This window comes from Prionailurus viverrinus, chromosome B1 (genome assembly GCF_022837055.1).
Source record: "Prionailurus viverrinus isolate Anna chromosome B1, UM_Priviv_1.0, whole genome shotgun sequence".
Lineage (NCBI taxonomy): Eukaryota > Metazoa > Chordata > Mammalia > Carnivora > Felidae > Prionailurus > Prionailurus viverrinus.
In genome coordinates, this window is record NC_062564.1 from 60439468 (window position 1) to 60465395 (window position 25928).

The 25928-nt window shown below is 33.5% G+C and overlaps 1 protein-coding gene across 1 annotated transcript in view; it reads right to left on the reverse strand.

Annotated features, from left to right (window-relative positions):
• ANXA10 (annexin A10) overlaps positions 1 to 25689 on the reverse strand; it is a 98407-nt gene extending 72718 nt beyond the window's left edge. Inside the window, exon 1 of the mRNA XM_047856353.1 lies at positions 25628 to 25689. Within this exon, the coding sequence (XP_047712309.1) occupies positions 25628 to 25645 (18 nt within the window). The 5' untranslated portion in view covers positions 25646 to 25689. The remainder of the gene's footprint in view (positions 1 to 25627) is intronic.
• Positions 25690 to 25928: the final 239 nt, after the last annotated feature.

Consider the following 25928-nt stretch of genomic DNA (forward strand, 5'->3'; position numbering starts at 1 on the left):
TTTTTCCTTTTCTTGTATAGCTTTACAACAGTGCCCAACCTTATACAATGGCAGAGCTATACACATAGGTGAGTCCCTTGTTCACAAGAAGCTTAGTACTTAGCTCGTAAGACAAAGATTACAAGAAACGTAGAGTGATGTGATTTATTCCTGCTAAAAACTGGAAGACTAAAACATGCATTTGTTATTTAATAGTCTGGCGCATTTTTAAAAAAAGTTATTTTGGAGAACACACTATGACTCCAATTGTTCAAGTATCATTTTGGGGACTACCATTTCAGTATTGCTTTTAGAGCTATTTGAATATTTATCAGTTAATGATGGATTTGATGTTTCTAATTAGCCATAGGCAGGACTAATGAGATGAAACTAATACAGCTGGATAATTCCCTTTTTTCCCTTGTTGAAAAAGTACACTGTGAAATTAGTGAATCTGGAGGCAATTACTAAAATTAAGTTAAAAAATAAAAAATGTGATAGTAAATTGCATATAGTGTTTCATTACCCTATGTATCAATAAACAAAACTTCACTTAGCTCATAGGTCACAAAAAGCATGGATTAAAAAATGTGGATGGGTTTGGCTTAAACCTATCCCAACTTCTAGATATTTGTCTTACTGAGCACTGGTCTGTAGTCATTCTATAGAAGGAATGACACAAATCTCTAAAACCACCATCGTACCATAATGGGATCTTTTCTTAGTGTTTAGAATATTTTATAGTTGCGAATCAATAAAATTTCCTCTATAATAATAAACATATGAAATGTAAAAATATTTCCTTTTGTTAATTTACAGTTACTCTCAGATATATCTTATCTGGTAGCTTGGTCACAGAAAGGTGTTTATTTTATTTTACTTTTTTATTTTGTTTTATTTTATTTTATTTTAATTTCTTTTATTTGTAGGTATCTGAAGATACTAATTCTTTTTTTGCTCTATTGTTCTGATGATAGAGAAGGCAGTGGTAAACATCTCACCTCCACTTCTTGTGAAAATAAATGGTTACTAACCTTTTACTAGGTTAATATAACTGGCTTGGAGGGATACTACAAATGTACTCAGAGGGAGAGATGTAGGGAACGAAAGCTGGAATAAGTGAATTTGTGCAAAATCTCCAAGTGACTTAACCTCTAGTCTTAGTCTTTAGGTATCATTCATTCTTGTCAGTAGACTGTTCATCACTCATTGACTATATACGTAGAGACTTAAAAACACAAAATTCTTTCTCTACTTGTTCCATCTACAGGAGTTGTATCCCACTCAAACACTGAACTCACTTTATTTTTTTAATTTATTTTAATTTATTTTTTAATTAAAAATTTTTTTAATGTTTATTTTTGTGTGAAAGAGAGAGAGAGAGAGACAGAGTGTGAGTGGGGGAGGGGCAGAGAGAGAGGGAGGAAGACAAAATCTGAAGCAGGCTCCAAGATCTGAGCTGTCAGCGCAGAGTGCAATGTGGGGCTTGAACCCACGAACCATGAGATCACAGCCTGAGCTAAAGTCCGGCGCTCAACTGACTGACCCATCCAGGTGCCCCAACACTAGACTCACTTCAAATTCTGCCTCTTGTGTGAAGTCTTTTCAGATTGCATCAATTATTATTTATCATTTACGTCTCTATTATACATGGCCTTACAGTTTTTGCATTTGTCTTTTCCTCTAAATTTTAAACCTCTGGAGGACAGGTACATTTTTTTTCTTGCTTTTCAAAGCTTTTATGCTAGTGCCTTAGGTAGAATATAGGCTCTTGGAATGTTTACAAAATACAAAAATACATGTACCACAGTGACATCTTTAGTTTACCCAGTAGTTTTTAAAATTCATTATTCATATAAGCAGGCTATGCTCTACGTATTTTCACTTTCACTTCCTTGGTAATCACCTCAGCAGTCTTATGAGACTGATAATACTAATCTTATTTCACAGATGATGTGACTATGAGGCTGAGTAAGTTGTTTAAAGCCACACAGATAGTGTGTCATGAAGCCAACACTCAAATCCAAATTTAACTTCATGGCTAGTGCCCTTTCCATTATAGCTGTAATTGATGTAAAATAAAATAGCATGTATTATTGAGGCCTTTTTTCATTTTTGCGAAAGAAATTTCTATTTGAAAAGGATCTTGCAGGTAAAAACAAAACTCTAAAAGAATAAGCTCTTACTCTTAAGTCAGTTCTAAGAGAAAAAGAAAGATTGTGTGTGTGTGTGTGTGTGCGTGTGTGTGTGTGTGTGTGTGTGTGTGTGTGTGTGTCTGTCTGTCTGTCTGTCTGTCTGTCTGTGTTAGAAGGAGGGATTGAGAGAATATGAAAAAGCCAAAAATATAGTCTCATTGTCTGGATCACCAAAGACATTTAAGAACAGTGTCTAATATTTAACCTCAAGGTATTTGCAGAACCCCAATATAAACCCTTCCTGTTTACCATGAATCCCCCCCATAAAGTTTGGTTGGGATGACTTTTTTGTTGATGGTATTTTGAAAGAGTGATTGAATCAGGGTTGTGTCCATGATAACCATAGAGAAGAAGTGGCATACATGGGCTAGACTAAAAAGAAATGGAAACATAGCTTGAAGAGATCTGTTAATTTTTATTTCCTGTGTTCCTCTAGCCTCAGGCAAGCATCTTTAGGGAGACAGAGTCACAGAGATAATATTTTTAGTGGACTTAATTTGAATCTTAAAGGACAGTATGACTTCAGTTTACATCTGGGCTACACTTGCAAAGAAAATATGTACGTATTGTATATATATTAAAAATAAAATCAAACAATCAGCTAACATAGCTAATGATATTAAGATAACCCTGGTTACATTATTTTTTCAAATGATGCAGAAGTATTTATAAAAATGAACCAATTGCTAATTTAGTCACTATAAAGTTTTTATTTACAATTTAGTGAATAGATGTCAAGGAGTTTAAGAAAGAGAGGAGAATTGAATTCACCCACACTGCCTCTTATAATTAAGATCTGGAAGTGTCTTTAATAACATGACTATACTCTTTTATGAAACAATTTCTTGGGAAGATATGATTGAAAATAACTTAATAACAGATGGTATTAAGTTTATCTTAATAATATGTAATAGAAGACTATTAAAGTTAAGCTAAATAGAATAAATTGATAGCATTGAATGACTACTTACTCTTTAAGAGTAAGTACTTACTCAAGATAGCCAATTCCTACTCCCTGGAGTCTGTGCATGTTAACCTTGTTTGGCAAAAGGGACTTTGAGGGTGTAATTTAGTTAAAGATACGGAGATGGAGAGAATATCCTGGATTACCTAGGTAGGCCATAAATACCATCCTAAATGTCCTTATAAGTGGGAGGTAAAGAGGGATTTGATGGTAAGAAGAAGGGCAACATGATGATGAAAACAAGATGCTATGTTGCTAGCTTTGAAAATGAAGGAAAGAGACATGGCCCAAGGAATGTGGGAAGCTTCTAGAGGCTAGAAAAGGCAAGAAATCATTTCTTCCATATAGCTTTCAGAGGAACCAGCTCTACAGACACCTTTATTTTTGCCTAGTGAAACTGATTCTGGATTTCTGGTCTCCAGAACTGTAAGAGAGGACATTTATATTGTTTTAAACCATTAACTACAGTAATTTGTTTCAATAGAATAAGTAGTTAATACATTCACACTGAAATCTTATCTTCTGTGTCCTCCAATTTTAAATTCTTACATCACAAATTACCTAATCAAGCCCCCATCCCCTCATCAAAAGACACACCTTAAACCAAATCTCCAAATTTCATAAACATCCTGCCTTTCTCTCTCTACTCTGAGATGCTATAGACTGTCAGGGTAGACTTTCCCCTCAGATTTGCTTCATCTTCAGAGTGTTTTGATAGCATTTTTGGGGAGCTAGCATTTGATAAGGTATGATGAGGAAATGTGAAGTAACATTCTGTCTGGATAAATAAAAGGTAATGTTTTAGGACTATTATAGTTCTGTAAGTAAATAAAGAATATCACAAAGTTACTAAAATGGAATAGGTATAGCATTGTAAAAGATGATAGAAGAATTTCATGTGACTGATATCAATGAGGATTATAAAAGATTGTTATTACTTGAAAATTCTGTTCATAGTCTTTTAGAATATTTAATCAGAAAAAGATATAGTGATCAGATTATAAATTAGGAAAGAGAAAAGCATGGAGACATAATTCAGGATGTTACCTTTAATGTATATACATCTGAAGAGAGCAGAACAAAGGAAGATAATAACAAAGAAAAGATAGAAAAAAATTCAGGTAATGAAAGAATCACATCTTTGTGAAAAGTGATCATCTCAAATTGGGGAATATTAATGAAGAAATCAAGGTTAACAGTTAAGACAAAACAGTTAGACATATTCAGCTTGCTTACAAAGGAATAATCAAATTAGGATCAGAATTCTCTTCCCCAAAGTAAATGTTAGAAGGCATTGATCAGTCTTTCTGGAACTCACAGGGAAAGATCTAGGATTTACAAGTTTTAAAGCCAGCCAAACTATAATTTAAGAGAAAGGGCAAAAAGAAGAATTAACATTTACATATCCTTTCTAAAACCTAATACCTAAGAATGATTTCAACCCAGTGAAATCTAAATCAGTGTAACATAGTCAAGTGAAGAAAGAAGTAGTTTAATACTATTAGTACCACAATCCAAAAATTGTCAACTCTCATTAAGTTTTCAATTTATACCAAGAATTGTTGTAAAATAGTTTATATTACCTTATTTAACTCCCAGTAATTAAATAAACAACCAAATATACAAACAAGTGAGGTTGGTACTATTGCCACAGATAAAGAAATTGAGATTTAGAAAGGTTAATTTCTGTTTCTAGTTTATATGGTGAGTAAATAATGGTTCCCAGATTCTGACCCAGATGTGTCTGATTCCAAAGCCTGTGTTCTTAATTGCTAGACTAGACTCCATATATAGAAGAAATACGAATGGAAAAATTTTTATCATTAAATAATTAATATACACTTAATATAATAGATTTGTCAAATAAGGAAATCTCTGACCAAGAAAGGTTAAAAAGTAATTTATGACCTTATTGTCTACAAATTATTGTTAAATATTTTAATGGTTATGTTAAAAGGAAACACCTGTCAAGTATTCTTTTTGTGCTTTTCATATCTTTACATATAGTTGTATTTTCCAAATGGAAATATATATCACATATTATGTGGTAATCTGTCTTTCCATACCAGGCCATTCCATAGGAAATACCTTATAGTCTATTCTGCTGTTTTATTACCTTTGAAGACAAAAATGTCATGGAGCAGGGGCACCTGAGAGGCTTAGTAGGTTGAGCTTCCTGTTCTTGGTTTTGGCTCGGGTCATGATTTTGGTGTTCATGAGTTCAAGCCCCATGTTGGGCTCTGTGCTGACAGTATGGAGCCTGCTTAGGATTCTCCCTCCCTGTCTCTCTGCCCCTCCCTGGCTCTCTCTCTCTCAAAATAAATAAATAAACTTAAAAAATATCATGGAGCAGAACTAAAATATACTATTAACCTTTCTTGTGAATGGTCTAATTAATAATAAGTTCTCATAACAATCTTTTAATTTTATTAATAATATATTATTTAAAGAGAACTAAAATGACATTTGAGTCTAATGAACATATTCATGCCCCAAATAAAATAATGTGTAAGTGTATTTTGCAAACTATAGTATTCTGTAGGTGAAGGAGGCATTTTGCTTCTTATTATTTGTATAGCTACTTTCTAATTTAAATAGTACTTTTATATTTTTATTTAATTTGAAGTTATCAACAAGGGTATATCTGGCAAGCTAAGAGTTTTTTATTTCAATATAACATATAAAAATGACTCAGCATTTATACAAGCCTTTGGCTTAGTAATTGGCAACTCAGAATAATAGAATTCTGACTTTAAACTTTTTCAGTATATCTTATTTCTCAATTCTATTCATTTTTTATTTTTTGTTGATTATATTCTCTTATTTCAAAACATTAATGCTGATTTCATATTTATTTCTCAAAATTGTTAAAAATATCGGGGTGCATGGGTGGCATCCCACTTTGGCTTAGGTAATGATCTCATGGTTCGTGGGTTTGAGCCCTGTGTGGGGCTCTGTGCTGACAGCTTGGAGCCTGAAGCCTGCCTCAGATTCTGTGTCTCCTTCTCTCTCTGCCCCTCCCCTGCTCATGCTCTTTCTTCTTCTCTCAAAAATAAATAAATGTAAAAAAAAAAAACTTTGAAAAATTTTAAAAAATGGTTAAAAATTTCTAATGCATATAACGTAATCTAGAGGGCATAAAACATAGTAACATTTTTGGAAGGTTAAAGGAGAAGCACAGTCAGTATAGGATCTAAGTGATTGCTCATATTCATGGAACACATACAGTCCAGGATTTCCTTCTTAAGATAGAGATTATGTTCATATTTAATGTGTGAAGACCTGGATTAAAAAAAAATTTTTAATGTTTATTTATTATTGAGAAACAGAGAGACACAGAGCGTGAGCAGGGGAGGGGTAGAGAGAGGGGGACACATGGAATCTGAAATAGGCTCCAGGCTCCGAGCTGTCAGCACAGAGCCCGACGCGGGGCTTGAACTCACACTGCGAGATCATGACCTGAGCCGAAGTCGGTCGCTTAACCAACTCAGCCATCCAGGCACCCCAAGAACTGGATTTATTAAAAAAAAACTTCTACAAAATGATGTTTCAGCTCTTAGATGGGTAGTGATTCTAAAATTTCAACAACTTGCCTTTAATTTGATATTTGTAGAGAGGTTAGTTACCTGTATTCTCAAAGCACAGTAATCTGTTTCACAAATGGAATCAGCCTCCTAGTAATTAAAATTTCTTTAGCTTTTAAGAGAAAAATCAATGATAATGTTTTCAAGTGAACCATATGTTTTTGAAATGGTAATGAGAAAAAGAATGGCATCTCTTTGCCTACCATTTTATTTCCTTTTAGGACAATGAAAGACAACTCTGGAAAATATAGTGTTCTATTACCAACCAAATTTACCTTTGTATTAATTCTTGGTTCTAGCTGGTTTTACATTTTTCCTTTCTCTGAGTTAATGTTAACTAAAGGAAGAGAATATGATTTTAGGAAAAGCCAGTTTGCTGCTAAATAAAATCTTGACTGGGTAATCTGTAAGTAAGGTCGTTACCTACAGAATAAGGAACTTTTATATTTCTGTGTTAAAAGAAATTTAACCCAAACAAAAGTTTTAGAATTTTGGAAATAATCTTTATACACACATATATGTGTATATATGTAACTGACTAATATCTAATGCAGAATTAAAGTAATAGCCAGATTCTTTAGGGTAATATTTGCTTTGAATTGTTTTAAATCAATGTCCTACATGGCATTTTATTATGTTTAGTGTGAGTCAAGATGTACAAATATCTACAAACAAGAAAAAGAAAGAAAAAATGAAGAAAATGGTATCATAATAAAGGTGGAAGACATTCATTATCAGAAGTTTTCTTTATAGACATTAGTTGCACATCTAGCCATGTTTTGCTCTGGGGATGAAGGGGACGAAGGAAGCACATTATATCTTGACTGGTTTTATGTCCATTTGGTTCACAGCTTTCTACTTCGTTAATGAAATGCATTGATGGCATTAGAGTCAGGAATCCAAGATAAGTGAGATATCTTAGCTAATTTTATTAATAGCTGAAATACTTACAAAGTGTGTAAAGTATTTGAATGTAATTTTTAATTTCTTATTAGTACTTGGTTTTATAAGGACATTGGACTTAAATTTTATTATGCTTTTACTCATAAAAGTTCGTCAATATTCTGATAAATACCAATGAATGATTTCATGGTGAACTATATATCTCAGAAGTCATCAAATGTTTAGGAAGTAAAAGATGATTCAGAAAATATTGATGGTCACTAAATTATATGGTAAGGTGCCCCACCACTGTTTTTAATTTTCAAAGTAATCTATCAATAATTTGCCAAAATGATACCAGGATTGATTCAGGAAATGATTACCATCCACATAAAGGGGGAACCCAATCTTGTTATTTTGCTTTTTAATATAATACACAACTTATTTTTGTACTTTGAAGCATTGGTAACGCACCTAAAATTTTTGTCTGTTCAAGTACAATTCCATTTTTTGTTTTAAATTGCATTTGGAATATTTTTACATCACTTCTCTTCATTAAAAAAATGTTAATAGTTAAATGTAAGCACTAAAGCAGTACTAGTATTTAGATAATTTACAAATATTGAGAACATATGCTAAAGGGACTAAACTTCATTAACACTCATATGGTATCTTATAGCAAAAGGAAAATCTGTGCCAAATAAATATGGTGTGTTGAATAGGAATCAGTTAGGAGTTGCTCCACAAAGACATATATTAATCTCCTTTTTGGAAAGTGAGGGTTGACAGAAATATTCATTTGATAGACAAATAATAGAAAAAAATGGCAAAAAGTTTATATAGCACTATAGCAGGATTTTAACTTTGCTCCCTTTATAATTCAGTTTCCATTGAAGCTCTAACCTGCTGGCTAAACATTAGCTGCCAAGTGCATCCACATTCCAAAGTGAAGGATAAACCAGCTGGGTGGCTTTTGCAAGGAAAATTCTAGACACTACTTTTGTAACAGCCACTCACCAACCTTGAGGGATTGAATAGACTCAATTTAAAATTATAGATGGGATTTATTGGGGTAGAAGTGATAGTGTCTGTGAGGCCTTTCTGTCATGCTACAGGAAGTGAGGTGAAAGCTGGATGGTAATGTAATCATTAAGGATACCACATAGAGAACTTGATATATGTTCACGGAGTTTGGGGAACACAGTGGATTCACACTGGGAAAGGCTAAGGGTAGACTGCATGGATAACTAACTAGCTGTTTTAAGTGAGGAGGGGTGGCTTCACAATGAATGCCTGAACTCCAAGAATTGATTGTATTTTCTGAGTTTGTCATGCTCCCAGAGTTTGTTGGGACATAGGATGTCTTGAGTGTTTATCATGGGCCAATTGAGAGACACAAAATAGGAAGAGGTAGTCGGTAAGTCATTTTCAAGGATCTGGCTCCAAATCTCCCTCAGAAGGACTGTTAGGAACTCTTAAGAGCAGACTGATAAATCAGGAGAAGATTCCTGGCAATGAGAGGTAGCCTAAAAACCTACTGTGATTCCAAAGAAACACCTTCCATGGCCAGAGAGCATCAGTGCTATGTGACTAAAATACCTGTTAAATAAAACCAAAGATATTCCTGAACATTTCCCCTACATACTCACCCTTCCCTAATCCTGGAGATATTGAAAGCCCGTTAGACTGCTCTCAGGTGTGAAGGACTGATCCAAAGAAGGATAAAAGAGTCAATCTTGATCTTTTTACTAATGGAGGATTTTTACTAATGGCCTGAAGCTGGCAGGAGCAGGTGAGGGAGAGAAGCTTTAATTAAAAAAATACTCAAAATTTTTGCATTGCACATAGACATTTTTTAATTTCTATAAATTCTGTGAGTGAAGTGACTTATTAATATTTAATTAGGTAAGAGTAATAAAGTCATGATGTCACCTATGAACTGAATTTTGCCTGTCCCAAATTCATATGATGAAGCCCTAATCCCCAACTTAATGATATTTGGAGGTAGAGGCTTTGAGAGATAATTAGATTTAGTTAAGGCACTAAGTGTGGGGTCCCCAGGATGGGATTAAATATCCTTGTAAGAAGAAAAAGAGACCAAGACAGAGTTTCTGTCTACCTTGTGAAGACTCAGAGAGAAGATAGCCTTCTGCAAGCCAGGAAAGAGGGCTCTCACCAGATAGTGAATCTGCTGTCACCTTGATCTTGAACTTCCTAGTCTTTAGAACTGTGAGAAATAAATGTCTGTTTTGTTAAGGTACCCAATTCATTACATTTTCTTATAGCACTCTGAGTAAGCTAAGACAGGACCTGTATGGGAAACTAACCCTATAGAGTTTAAAAGGACAGTGTAAGAATAAAAAAAGCCACATATATAATTGTTTCTAATTAATAGCCCAAACTTAATTTAACTACCTGAAAAATTATTCTGCTGTTTTCCAAAAATACCTGTTAAACAAAGGATGAATAATATAATAGTGCATTAATTTATATTAACAACGTGTCAGAGATATTCATTTAAAAAAACTCTAAAGCTTAAGTTGCTTTGTATCTTTCACTGAAATTCTTTGTTCTGTTTCGCCCCATTACCTCTCTTAATTGACTTTCTCAGTCTATATTTCATTCTCAAAGAAATATTTAATAATGAGGAGTGAAACAAATTAATAGCCATTTTGACTACCAATTACAAAGCTTTGTTCCTCCTGTTTTTATTTTACATCAAGTTGGATTATTCAATCTTTCATTTAAAAATAATTTTTTAATGTTTATTTATTTTTGAGAGAGAGAGTGAGAGACAGAGCATGAGCAGGGGAGGGGCTGAGAGAGAGAAGGAGACACAGAATCTGAAGCAGGCTCCAGGCTCCGAGCTGTCAGCACAGAGCCCAATGCGGCACTAGAACTCAGGAACTATGAGATCATGACCTGAGCCAAAGTTAGACGCTTAACCAACCAACTGAACCACTTGGTTGCCCCTTCAATCTTTCATTATTAATCAAGTAAATCCATACCTTGTCTTTTTGATTGGCCTGCTTATGCCATTGCCAATGGGGTCCATATGAAAGAATACTGATATGGCAATGATTTCATAGTGTACTCTGTCTTTTGATGACTTTCCAGAGAGATGTTATGAGGTCCCCCACCTAATGTGGAGTGTTAACTCTTCTAGAAACTGCATGAAGTCAATGTTTTATGCCACTGATTTAAACGCCTCCATCTCTCTATCTAATGCATCTTTGTTCTCTATTATCATATTCTTGAGTAGAGGAAGGGGGCATGAAAAGAAACATACATATATCAAGTAAGTGAAAAATTAAAACAAATATCATTCTAATATATAACTAGGAAGCATCTGATAATTACAGTCTCTGGATATCGTAAAATATAAAAAGTAACCAGTAAAAGTTAGGACCTTCTCTTCCTTTTCCTTGTTGATGAACACATAGATCTCACTAGAGTAAGGCTGGCTTGATTTCTCTTGAGTTGTTATGAAGATTAATGGGATATATTACAGTCAGTAGTCATTATTATTAATCTTATTCCTCTTCCACCTCTTCTCCATTATCATCATTAACTTCAACCTATAATCCCACCTAGGTTTTAATTGTTCTTATGAGAGTGTCATGGGACACTATCATTTTCAAGAATCATTTTGATACACAATTAGAGTTGTAAAATATTAAAACTTGTAGTCTTTTAGGTACCCACATACATATTTATGATATTTTCCCATTTCTTATGTATCTTAGAAATCTATAAATTCATAATAAATGCTTTAAAATATTATTTATCTAAAACTGTTTATACTGTGAAACATTCAGAAGATAATCACACATCTTAGCAGCTTTCAAGACCATATGGACTTTTTCCCTATCAAAGACTAGAGAAACAAAGTCAATGATCTACATTCAACATGCAAGCTTGGCATCTACAAAAGTCAATTTTTTTTCAGTACTTACACAAAAATTAATAGCATTAAATGCATATGGTAAAACAAAAGAAAGTTCTCAAATAAAAATTTTAAGCTTTTATTATAAGAAATTTAAAAATAATAGAAAATTATACTCAAAGCAAGCAGAAAGTAGGAAGTAACAAAGACAAGTGTAGAAATACATAAAATTTAAGCAGAAAAACAAAGAAAATAAATGAAAACATAAGTTTATTCTTCGAACAACGATAAAATTGATAAAACTCTAGCCAGACTAACAAAGAAAAATAGAGAAGATACAAAATATAAATATGAAAATATCTGAGGAAATCACTATCAAAAGGAATGCTGTGAGCAATTCTATGCCAATAAATATGACAATTTGAATTCCTTGACAGACAAAAACTATCAAAACTCACTCAAGAAAAACAAATAATATAAAATGTCTGATATCTGTTGAGGAAATTGAATTCAGTTAGACAATGAAAAGAACTTTAGGGACATAATTTTACTGGTGATTTCTACCAAACATTCAAGGAATAAATAGTAACCAATGTTACTGAATCTTATAGTAAACAGAAGATAACACTTTCTAACTCATTTTATGAAGCTGTAATTACACTAGTACCAAAAAACCCCCAACATACAAGAAATAAAACTTACAGAACAGTAATCCTTATGGACAATGATGCAAAAATACACAACCTAATGTAAGAAAATTCAGTGCAAAGAATGTGTAAAAAGAATAACATCGCATGACCAAGTGATGTTTGTTCCAGGTATGCATAGCTGATTTGACATTAAAAAATTAATCAATTTATATAATCACATTAATAAACTAAGAAGAAAACTCATGATCATCAAAACATGCTGTAAAAACTTTCAACAAGTATAACATTCATTCATGTGTAAAATCCCAACAAACTTGAAAGAGAAAGCAACTTTTTAAAAATTTATTTTTAATTTATTATTACTTTTTAGAAAGCAACTTCTTTGTTTTATTTTAAAAATTTTTTTGATGTTTATTCATTTTTTGAGAGAGAGATGTAAACTCATGATGTAAACTATGAAAATTATAAAACATTGATGAAAGAAGTTGAAGACAACACAAGCATATGGAAAGACATTCCATTTTCATTGATGAGAGGAATAAATACTATCAAAATGTCCATACACCCAAAGCAATCTACAGATTTAATGCAATCCATATCAAAATACCAATAGCATTTTTCACAGAACTAGAACAAATGATCCTAAAATTTGTATGGAACTACAAAACACCCCAAATAGCCAAATCAATCTTAAGAAAGAAAAACAAAGCTAGAGGTATCACAATGCCAGATTTCAAATTATATTACAAAGCTATAGTAATGAAAACAATATGGTACTGGCACAAAAATAGACACATTGATCAATAGAACAGAATGGAAAGCCCAGAAATAAACCTAAAATTTCATAGTCGATTAATCTTTGACAAAACAAGTAAGGATATGCACTGGGGAAAAGACAGTCTCTTTGACAAATGGTATTGGGAAAACTAGACAAATACAGGTGAAAGAATGAAACTGGACTACTTCATGACACCGTACACAAAAATAAACTCAAACTAGTTTAAAGACCTAAATGTGAGACCTGAAACCATAAAAATCATAAAAGAGATCATTGGCAGTAATTTCTCTGACATTGGCCATAACAGTATTTTTCTGTATATGTGTCCTGAGACAAGGGAAACAAAACAAAATTAAAGTATTGCGACTATATCAACATGAAAAGTTTCTGCACATCAAAGGAAACAACCAACAAAACTAAAAGACAACTTATTGAATGCAAGAGGATATTTGCAAATGACATATCTGATAAAATGTTACTATTTAAAATATATAAAGAATGTACACAACTAAACACCCCCAAAACAATCTAGTTAAACAACGGACAGAACACCTGAACAGACATTTCTCCAAAGAACAAATTCAAATGCCAACAGACATATGAATGGGTGCTCACCATCACTCATCGTCAGGGAAATACAAATCAAAACCACAGTGAGATACCACCTCACACCTGTCAGAATGGCTAAAGTCATCAATACAAGAAACTTGTGTTGGTCAGGATGTGGAGAAAATAGAACCCTCGTACAACTTTGGTGGGAATGTAAACTGGTACCACCACTGTGTAAGACAGTATGAAGGTTCATTAAAAAATTAACAATAGAATTACCAAATGATCCAGTAATCATACTAGTGGGTATTTACCCAAAGAATACACAGACATTAGTTGAAAGGAATATATGAACCCCCTATATTAATTATAACATTAATTAATTACAGCATTATTTAACAGCCCAAGTGCCCATCAATAGATGAATGGATAAAGAAGATGCGATGTGTATATACACACACACACACACACACACACACACACACACGCACAATGTATATACAATGTATATATGTATATATACAATGGAACGTTATTCAAGCATAAGAAAAGATGAAATTCATATGATTTCACTCATGTGGAATTTAAGAAACAGAACAGTTGAACAAAACAGATTAACAGAGAGGAAGGTGGGAGAAAAAACAGAAAGAGAGGGAAACCATAAGGGACTCTTAACTATAGAGAACAAACTGAAGGTTGATGGAAGGGAGGTGGGTGGGGGATGGGCTAAATGGGTGCTGGGTATTAAGAAGGGCACTTGTGATGAGCACTGTGTGTTATATGTAAGTGATGAATCACTAAATTGTACTCCTGAAACCAATGTTACACTCTATGTTAGCTAACTAGAATTAAATAAAAACTTGAAACAAAAAAAAATAAATAAAAGCTAGAAGAAACAGAAAAAATTAATGAAATGTTGCCATTTGCAACAACATAGATGGATCTAGAGAATATAACCCTAAGCAAAATAAGCCAGTCAGAGAAAGACAGATGCCATATGGTTTCATTTATTTGTGGAATCCAAGAAACAAAATAAATGAACAAAGGAAAAAAAAAGAGAGAGAGAGACAAACCAAGAAACCACGAAACAGACTCTTACCTATAGAGAACAAAGTGATAGTTACCAGTGGAGAGGTTGGGTGGGTGATGGGTGAAATAGATAAGCGGATTAAGGGTATAATTATCTTGATGAACATTGAGTTATATATAGAATTGTTAAAGCAACATATTGTACACTTGAAACTAATATAACACTGTATGTTAACTACACTAGAATTAAATTTTTTAAAAGGCATATATATTGGACAGAAGAAACAAAACACACTTGACAATAATTAAAGAAGACATAACTTAATGGAGATATATATACTATTTTCATGGCTGAAAAACTTAATATTGTTAAGATGTCAATTCTCCCCAAATTGGTCTGTGGATTTAATACAATCCCAATAAAAATCCCAGCAGCATTTTATGTAGATTTGAATAATTGGATTCTAAATTACCCATGGAAATGCAAAGGACCTAGAACAACTGAAACAAATTTGAAAAAAAAAATGGAAGAATAATGCTGATTTTAAGAATTGTTACAAAGCCACAGTAGTAATGATAGTGTGGTGTTGGCTAATGTTGTAGAAAAAGAGATCAATGGGATAGAATAGGGAATCTGACAATAGAGCTGCATAAATATAGACAAATAGCTTTTGACAAAGTTGTAAAGTAATTCAATGGAGAAAGAATAGTTTTTCCAAGAAATTGTCCTTTAAAAGCTGATGTCCATATGAAAAAAAAAAAAGCTTGACCTTACACACCTTACACAAAAATTAACCCCAAATTGATCATACCCCTAAATATTAATGTAATTGTATAAAATATCTGGAAGAAAACAGAGGAGAAAATCTGCATGACTTTGGGTTAATAAAACAATTTTTAGCCACGACAACAGAAATATAATCTATAAAGAAAAAAATACATTGTGTGGGGGGGTGCCTGGGTGTCTCAGTCGGTTGGGCCTCTGACCTTGGCTCAGGTCATGATCTCATGGTTTGTGGGTTTGAGCCCCACATCGGGCTCTGTGCTGACAGGTCACAGCCTGAAACCTGCTTTGGATTCTGTGTCTCCCCCCTTTCTCTGCCCCTCCCCTGCTTATATTCTATGTCTCTCTGTCTCTTAAAAATAAACAAAACGTTAAAAAATTTAAAAAATACATGGGGCTTTGTCAAAATTGAAAACTTGTAATCTGTGAAAAACACTCTTAAAAGAATGAGAAGATAAGTCATAGAGTCAGAGAAAATATTTGTAAATCACATTTTTCATAAAAACCTTTTGTTCAAAATATATAAAGGCCATTAAGAGATCAACAAAAAAACCTGAAGTAAAAAATAGTTAAGCCTTATGGAAGACATATTCCCAATGAAGGTATAGTAAATAAGCATATGAAAAACTATTAATATCATAATACATTAAAAATACAAAGTAAAACTACAATGAGATACTGCTGCAAAATGTTGTTACTGGTATGCAAAATTGTACAGCGATTTTGGAGAAACAGTTTGGCAGTTTCTTATAAAGTTAAACATACTCTTACCATATAACCTGGCAATTCCACCCCTAGATCATTATCTAAAAGAAATGGAAACTTATCTTCACACAAAAACCTTGAGTTTTCATAGAAGTTTTATTTGCAACTGGTAAAAGCTGGAAACAACCCAGGTATCTTTCAAACTGAATGAATAAACAAATTATGGTACATTCATTCAACAGACTACTATTCAGCAATAAAAAGATACAACTATTGATTCATGCAACAACTTGGATAAGTGTTAAATGCATTCTACTAAGTAAAAGAAGGTTTATTCATAAGGTTTCAGTCTTGAATTTATTTATGTGACAATCTGGAAAAGGGAGCACTAGAGGAATGGAAAACAGATCAATATTTGCCAGGATTTGAGGGTTTAGGGATGTGGTTGACTATAAATGAGAAGTGTGGAGGATATTTTGGATGATGAGAGTCTTCTATAAGGAAATGTAGTATTGAATACATGACTCAAAACTCAAACAACTGTATACCGCAAAAAGCATATTCTGTCACACATAGAGGGAATCCAACAAGGAATGCAGATTGTAGGAAACAAATCTAAATTACAAACGAATCTCATAAACACAGTAAAGTGGGTTGGAAGAAGGGACGTGTCCCAAGTAACTTTGGCAAATAGCATTTAACCGGATATTGTGAAGCAAAAGATGAAAAGAACCCAATGTCGTGTTGTTGGCAAAATTGTTTCTCACAGGGCTGTGGCTTGGTACATTTTAAGGTATGTATGCTAGTGTCCACCAAATAAGCATATATTTTAGATATTGACATTCACGATTTTTACTGCGAGGAATTCTAAATAATAGAGGAGGTTAAAATTTTGGTGCTGGGTTAGACTGAAGTTGTCAATAGGAAGAGATAATAGCCAGAGAGAGAGAGAGAGAGACAGACGGTTGGACACACACACACACACACACACACACACACACAGAAAGGTGGGTAGGTAGATGGATGGATAGATAGATATGTAGGTAGATCGGTAGATGTAAACATACATATGTGTAAGTATCCAAACACATATGTACAGAAATAAATATAGATGCGTGCAGATATATAGGTTAGCATTTTCAGATATTTCATTGCTCTGTCACCTTAAAGAGCTTATAAACAGTGATGCCCCTGTAGCAATGAGCACACCCAGCATCCAGATCTAGGTTTTTAAGTATTATTATTCAATGAAGGGCATCAGGGCTCCTTGGAGAAGTGGCTAATTCCAGGACTGGGGCAGGGGAAAGTACAGTAGACCATGTAATGCACTAGAGTACATTATACCTATCCTAACAATTAGTTCCTACATCAAATTTTAGATTACGTGAATTTCCTTTTGAATACATTTCCTCTCTAAATACATGAAGGGAATTAAAAAAAAAGAAATGAAAGGAAATAAATATAGATCATAAAGCTGCACTCCTGCATCTTTTTTTTAAGAGAGCATATGAAGCATAATATTTGAGAGGGAGGCTGACTCACCTGTTTCTTGTTTTTTATTGGCAGACAAGTTATACATAATCCTGTGATTCTGAGAAGGGGTATTATTTAATACTTACTTCCCTCTGCAAATAAGTTAAATGACATTTTCTGAAACCATTTCCATCTCTGAAGCATTGAGATTAGTCTACATCATTATTTTACATAAGAAGAAGACCAAGTCCACTAAATCATAAAATTAGAGAACATTTAATATCTTGAAGGAGGAAGTGGCATATCCACACACCATCATCCTACTATTCACCATAGGATGAGACAGAATATGAACTGTAGGGGAGTGAGACAGTGAAGAGCTTCTAGTGGACGTTATGCTGTGATAGGTTCAGTTGTGACCTTGGTTGCACAAAACAATCTTCATTTCAAAACCAGTAATTTTGGCTATCTTGAGGGTTCATAAATCTGACCCCTTTTTGCTTTGAAGGGACTACTGTGCTCACTATAAATATTTACTTTTTTATATATGAGCTGCAAGCTTGATTAAACACGCAGTAGTCAGCACAACAGGTGATGAAAAGTACACAGAGGGTGTGTGTGCCCCCAGGCACCAATACCTCTATCTTATAGCACCTTTGTCTGGTTTCTTACTTACCCTTTAAAACACTGATATTTTGAGACTGACAGCTAAATGACAGTCTAGAAGAATGTGTACATATATTCAACATCTCTAAAGAATTGAACAATAATTCAAGAAGATTACTATTGTAGTGATGACAACACAAGAATCTCCAGCTGTAAAATACCATTGTTCATATATTTTTAAAATCATTACTAATACACATTACTAGAACAATGTGTCTACTGGGGTTAAAGTGGCTGTTTTTTAACTTGAAAAATAAAAAGGACAAATGTTGCAATTAAGAAATAGGATGATAAAATACATTAAGACAGCTTATTGCTTTATTATAAATTGCCACAAAATAAGGAAGAAAAGCCAATCCAAAGCAGCTTGAGTAAAGCTGATTCCCACTTTATCCATAATAATACATAACCTATATCTTATGTACAAATAGCCTATTATTACTTTTATGTTTTTACATGATACTTATTATACTGTTAACATGTTTTTCTGGTTCCTTCTAGCATAATTACCAGAATGTCTGAAGAAAGACATAAATAGAAGAGTAGTGGGAAAAGAATATATTTATAATTATGTGTTGTGATAAGGTGGGATGTTGGCAAAGAAAATGGGTCTTAAGAAACAGTGTTTTTAATTCTTTGAATGAGAAAAGCATGTCCACAGGTTATAAGCAGAGTTTTAAGAATCTTTGGAGACTTTTCAAAAGAGGCTGAGTCAGGGAGATTGATAGCATGAACTCTGAAGTACTTAAAAAAAAATCCTGCAATCCATTCTTTTTTGGTGAATCAAGCCAGGATATTCCTGATTACAAGGAGTTTCTGCTGATAGAAGAAATCTATGGTAGATAGAGGGCTGGGTGTTGGTCTCGGAGGTGTACTACAAAAGGACAAATCAGCAAGTAATGCCCTCTAAATGGTGTCTTTCTATTTGCTTTTTCCATTCCACCTAGTCCCAGAAATACATGACTCATTAAAATAACTATGAGTCTTGTTACTCAAACATAATTTCTTAAGACTTCAATCTTGTGATTTAACAAAAGTAGTATAGTTTCAAAAGTGATTTGCGGTAATCTGATGACTTTTTTTCCTGTGGTGTCTGTTAAATAGGTTGATTAATTACAAGAATTAAAAATATAGTTAACCATATTTTTTCTGCTGTGACTTTTACAGCTCTTTGTGTTCTTTAAACTTGAAGAGGGTTTGGGTTTAACCTAATGTGTATTTTAATGAGTGTACTGTATCAATGTTAATAGCAGAAATATAATGTCAAAATAACTTCCTGAATGACTTTAAAATCATACGGACACTCTAGAATTTAAGAGAAATCAACAAATCTAGACAGGAATGTCAGCGCAGTATCATCTTCCACAGGTGCTATGATCTGTATACTGTAAGCATTTTTGCAAATGGAAATGATTCTACAAATTTAAGTTTTATTATTGTTCTTGCTATTATAATAAACACTCTAAAAATGTGTAAACCAGGACAAAATTTTTCTCACAGTCTCCTCTTTAATGTTTTTTTTTTTAATTTTGTTTATTTATTTATTTATTTTAAGAGAGAGCAAGACAGCAGAGGAGGGGCAGAGAGAGAATCTCAAGCAGGCTCTGTGCTGTTAGTGCAGAGCCCAGTGTGGGGCTTAAGCTCACAGACTGTGAGATCATGACCTGAGTTGAAAACCAAGAGTTGGATGCCCAACCGAGTGTCTAGGTGCCCCCCTGCTGTTTTAAAAAAAATTTTTTTAATGTTTACTTATTTTTGAGACACAGAGAGACAGAACGTGATCAGGGGAGGGGCAGAGAGAGAGAGGGAGACACAGAATCCAAAGCAGGCTCTAGGCTCTGATACCGGGCTTGAACTCATGAACTGCAAGATCATGACCTGAGCCGAAGTCAGATGCTCAACTGACTGAACCACCCAGGCTCCACAGGTGCCTGCTCCCTTTTAATGTGTTACCTCTTATTTCACGACTTTGTTGAATTCTGGAATAACGATATTTCCTATACATCACTGGAATACAGATTTCAAGAATGCAGAGGTTTTAACAATCTTATTCACTGTGGTATCCCTAGTACCTAGAAGTGAGAGCAGAGATGGAAATAAGAGAGACCAGATAGGAAGCTATTGCATAAAGTTGGCAAGTGATGATGATGGTAGCTTGGACCAGGGTAGTTGTAGTGGAACTACTAAGAGGTGGTCAGATAATATATTGTTAATGTAGAGCCAAAAGATTTTGTTAATAGGTTAATTCTAAGGTATGAGGGTAAGAGAAGAGTCAGAGACTCTTCTTCTTTTCTTTTCTTTCCTTTCTCTCCTTTCTCTCCTTTCCTTTCCTTTCCTTTCCTTTCCTTTCCTTTCCTTTTTCCTTTTCCTTTTCCTTTTCCTTTTCCTTTTCCTTTTCCTTTTCCTTTTCCTTTTCCTTTTCCTTTTCCTTTTCCTTTTCCTTTCTTGCCTTGCCTTGCCTTTCTTTTTGACCTGAGGTGCTAGGTCAATGCAGTTTCTACTCACTGAGCAGACACCTGGTTATGATTCTGAGATTCTAGCATAGATGTTAGGTTGACATATAAGTTCAAAGAAGGCTCTGTGTATACATTGTAGTGTCTACATTATAGACATTATTTTGGATGTAAGGAAAAAATGAGTGATAAAAAGGAGAAAGATAAGTTTCAAGAATTGAACCCTGGGATATTCCTGGCAAAGGAGACTGTCAAACAGCACTCACATATCTAATAAGATGAGGATGAGAACTGGGTATGGGAATCAGGGAATCAAGTCACTGCTTATATTCTTAAGGACAGTTTAGGTGAAGTGAGTGAAAACCCAATTAAAATGGATTCAGAGAGGGGCACCTGGGTGACTCAGTTGGTTAAACATCTGACTCTTGGTTTCAGCTCAGGTCATGATGATCTCATGGATTGTGGGATTCACCGCTGCCTAGGGCTCCATGCTGACACCATGGAGCCTGCTTGGGATTCTCTCTCTCTCTCTCTCTCTCTCTCTCTCTCTCCCTCTCTCTCCCTCTCTCTCTCTCTCTTCCCTTCCCTCACTCAGGAGCACATGTGTGCTCTCTCTCTCTCAAAATAAACTTTTTAAAACAGTAGATTCAGAGAGAATTGGAGTAGAGGAATTGAATATATTGAATGCAATGAACTTTTGAAGAATTTTACTATATAAAAAAAAGAATTTACTAGTAACTGGTGAGGGAAGTTGGATTATAAAATATTTTTACTATGGTAGAAGCCATTTAAAAATAAAGATTATGCTGAATCTAAGAGACTATATATTTCCATTCATGAAATTTTGATGTTATTCAAATTCGTTAATAAATTTTATTAATGCACACATATATTGTGTGTATGTACGTATGTGTGTTTGTGTTTATTTTACTTTTATTTTTTAAAAATCTTTTATTTATTCTTGAGAGAGAGAGACCTAGTGCAATCAGGGGAGGAAGAGAGAGGTGGGGTGGGAATCTGAAGCAGGCTCCAAGCTCTGAGCTGTCAGCACAGAGCCCAATGCAGGGCTCGAACTCATAAACTGCAAGATCATGACCTGAGCCGAAGTCAGATGTGTTAACCGATTGAGTCACCCAGGCGCCCCTGTGTGTCTGTGTTTATATACATGTGAATGATTATACACACATATATGTGTGTATGTGTAAACTTAACTTGCTAACAAACTTAACTTCATCTCTAGAAGTAGTGCATTGGCTACTGAAGGGCAGGGCTTTTGAGTTAGAGTAGGTTTAAAACGTTGGAACTGTTGCTACATAAACACTAATAATAGAGCACCTTTTTGAGGTGTTTTATAGTTGTACTTGCCCAGCCCTTATATTCAAAAGCAATCGATAGCTATTATAAGGGGGCTTAAAAATTTTAACAGCATGCTTATATATTGCTTCAAGGAAAAAGTTACTACATTTAATTTTTCCAGTTCAATACATATTAGTTCAACAGAGGCTTCAAAAAAAGTTGAAGCATAACTAGCATGATTCATAACTTTTGTTGAATCAAAGTGTGTAAAGTTCAGACAATGTAGTCTTGTGATAGTAGAAAGCAATCTAAAGTATGAATAACCTTTCATTAATATTTGTTCAGTAAGTCATATTGCAGATAAATAATCAAAGTCAGAGTTTTTGGATGGAAACTTTTCTCTCAGGAATATCCTTCAATAGAAAAAGCCTGATTTAAAAATAATCTTGCCTAATCAACAGCTCCTGCTCCCATGGGAGGTCTTCTCAGCTTGCAATCACTCCTGGATAGAATGCCCTGAATTTGTTTCTGATTTACTGAGTGCTCTTCCTTCACTACCTCTAATTCATTGCTAAGTGCCAATGCATTTGCTCCCTATTAGTTGGGCTAAAATGTAGAATGTCAGGTTGCCCACACTAGACATTGTCTAAATTGCTGTTTGGCTTTGATGCTCTTTGGTGAGCACTTTTGGGAAAAATTTATGAGTAAGAGCATCTTTGTAACAATACTGCTGCTGATTTTCTACCTCTTAATGGCGTTCCCAAAGGACCTACTTTTTGCCTTGTAACATGAAGTCAGTAAGTATGTAGGATCATCACACTTATGCAGTTTTACTTTTTGTGTGTGTGAGAAATAGTTTTGGAGTTAGACAAGATCCAATATCAACACTGCTTGGCTTTTCACTTGGAGGAAAGTACTGACCTTCTCTGAGCCTTAGTATATTCATGTAGAAAATGGGGATACTTTCCTTGAAGATTGTGAAGACTAAAAATAATGTATTATAGAACCACTGAACAGAATATCTGGTGTCTCCAAGAAGACAAAATTTTTGCATGTTAAATGTATTCTTATGGAAAGATTTGCTGTGAACAACTAAATTAGACAAGTTATGTAAAGCTCCTGCTGTATGGTAGAGATTCAGATAATTTTAATAATTGTTTTTCTACTTTAGTTATAATACATAATGTTAATTCAGATATGGACTATGATATCAATATGTTGTATTTCTTGTACTACTCCTAAAATTAATATTTTTCTATCAATCAATAAATATGGTAGAAATAAAATATTGTCAAAAGGCTAGGAAAAGGAATAAAGATTAAAGTTTACTTTGAGTCAAAAAGGAAGAGTATAATCAAATAAATCTATATATAGTAAATTAAATGCTACTGTGTAAAAAGGGGGATTAGTTGATGACACAACAGGACAAAAGCAGCCAATAGTTTCACTAGAAGAATCAGGCCAATATGTTTGGAAGAGGCAGTATATTATAGTGGATAAAATCTCAAATTATAATGACATAGGGATGACTGGATTTAGATCCTGGCTTTGGCAAATATATGTATTTTAGTACTCTACAATGCAATTTCCCTCAATGTAGGGAGGATATTTTAATAACATCTTCCTGAAAGGTGATTTATATCTGACTAATTAATAAAACACCTCCAGACTTGCCATAATCATTTAATTAAATCTTGCTTTCAATAGACAGCCTTATGGTCAAACACATAAGTAAAATACACTTATTGCATTAAAGGTAAATTTACCCTCTCAATGTAGCTAACCCACTTAAACTACTTTAACCATTAAGGGTTATCTACCTCCTTAATTCTAGAAAGTAATTTTAAAGGATTACATATGATTATTCCTTACAGAAACGTAACTACTTTTCTATGATTCTTGCCTCTTGCTTGATTTACATTTAAATATTCTCTATTAAAAAATTAAAAAAAATTTTTAACGTTTTTATTCATTTTTTGAGACAGAGAGAAACAGAGCATAAGCAGGGAAGGGGCAGAGAGAGAGGGAGACACAGAATCCAAAACAGGTTCCAGGCTCCAACCTGTCAGTAGATTGCTTGATGTGGGGCTCGAACCCATGAAACACGAGATAATGACCTGAGCTGAAGTTAGCTGCTTAACCAACTGAGGCACCCAGGCAACCCAAATTTTCTTTATTTTTAATTGATATTAATGAATTACTGCAGTGGCTCTCATAAACTGGTCACATATTTTTATCAATCATATAAGTTCAGATGTCATATATTGAATAGAAATTCCTCAGTGGAGGGCCTAAGAGTCTGTTTTTAAGAAGCAACCCAGTGAAAAATTCATCCAGAATTTCTGCTTTATTGCCTATAGAAGAACTTGTCTTTTGCTTGAGAACCCCAGACCCAAAGTAGAGTTTAAACAGATGAACTTAACCTCAACTGGTGGTCTGTAAAGAGACCGAATTCTAATGCCTGGGCCATATATCTTAAGAAAAGAAATAATTGCTTTAAAATAAAATGACATTGATTATGTAAAAACCATTCAATGCTCAAAAATACTTAAAATGAATATTTCAGTCTTTTTAATCCATCTCTTTACTCTTTGATATTTTTATCTGCTCCAGAACCATGGCAAATCATCGAATTTCCTTAAAATCTTGTCATCACCATAACTTCTAATATTCCTTGAAATATGACTTAAATATTCTCTTAATGTTCCTTTGATAAATTGGCGTATAAGACTGTACACAATCTACAGAATATAATACCATTTCCAAATAATTGTACTTGAATGAATGGAAAGGGACAATAGCTTTTTACAAATTAAATCATTTACCATGCTGGTCTAAATTACCTAAGGACTCCTATTTCTCTGTAGTGAAATATAACTGCTGCATAATTAATAAAACAGTAATGATAAGTCTCAACTGCCAATGCGATCCTAAAATCTCATGATGAAATTAAGGTTTCTTAAGGCAACAGTGATGGGACTGGACACATTTTAGATGCTCATTCAATATTTAATTTGAAAAACAAAATAAATAGAATTTTCTTGGAAATTGATACTTTTAAAATAAGTAAATAATATTATTTTTGTCCCAAAGTTAACCAAATAATTATGCTGTTATATTTTTGCATAAAAAATTTGCAGTAAAAAATAAAAAGCTTCCTAAAAACTTTTTCTATGAGATAGATTTAAAAAATATCAACACAGAACACAATTATATATAATATCTAAGACCATGTGAAACGGCTATCTTTTAAAAATGAATATTTAGATAATCTGGGTTTTTGTAGTTTCTTCAAAAGTTTGTGGACTGTTAGAGCAGTTGGATTGAAATGTTTTCAACACGAAAACAAAATACATTGCTTAAATTCAACAGTCATTCAAAAATAAACTATTTTCTGAAGATATTATAGATTTAAAATAAAAATTAATTAGTTAATTTTTAGTTTCTTATAGAAGTACATATCGAGAAAAAATCTTAGACTTCGGTGAGAATTCAGTCAGGTTACTTATGAAACAAGAGCATCTAAATTGCCCTTATGGAATAATTACTTCAAAATTAGAATAGGATTGAGATTTAATAATATTATCTTCATTTAATAGTTATATTGAACATCCACTAATTAATAATTTAATGAAAAATAAATTATAACATCAATATTTTCTGATGAAAATGTCGAGAACCACATATGAAATTTTATAAATAAGGTTCAAATCTCAGGAGACTCAAGAAGTATTGAAATAGCCATTATACTTACATAATCTCCGCAGAACATTTTGATGATGGTGGTTAACTTCAGAGTGGATTAAAAGAGTTTTACTAAGTGATCAATTGCATAGACTTGCTTTCCTATGTAGCTAGAAAGAATTGAAGTTCACTGTTCAATCAAATGTATATGTCTACCATTCACCTCAGATTCTCAGGAAAGAAAACGTAGGGTCAATTCTGGATACAGCATGTCTCAAGATACAGTATTTACACTGAACTATCGGTCATAAGTGAGTAGGCAGAATTATTGCACAAAATAAATAGAACCCCAGTCCTGTGTTGATTTAAGA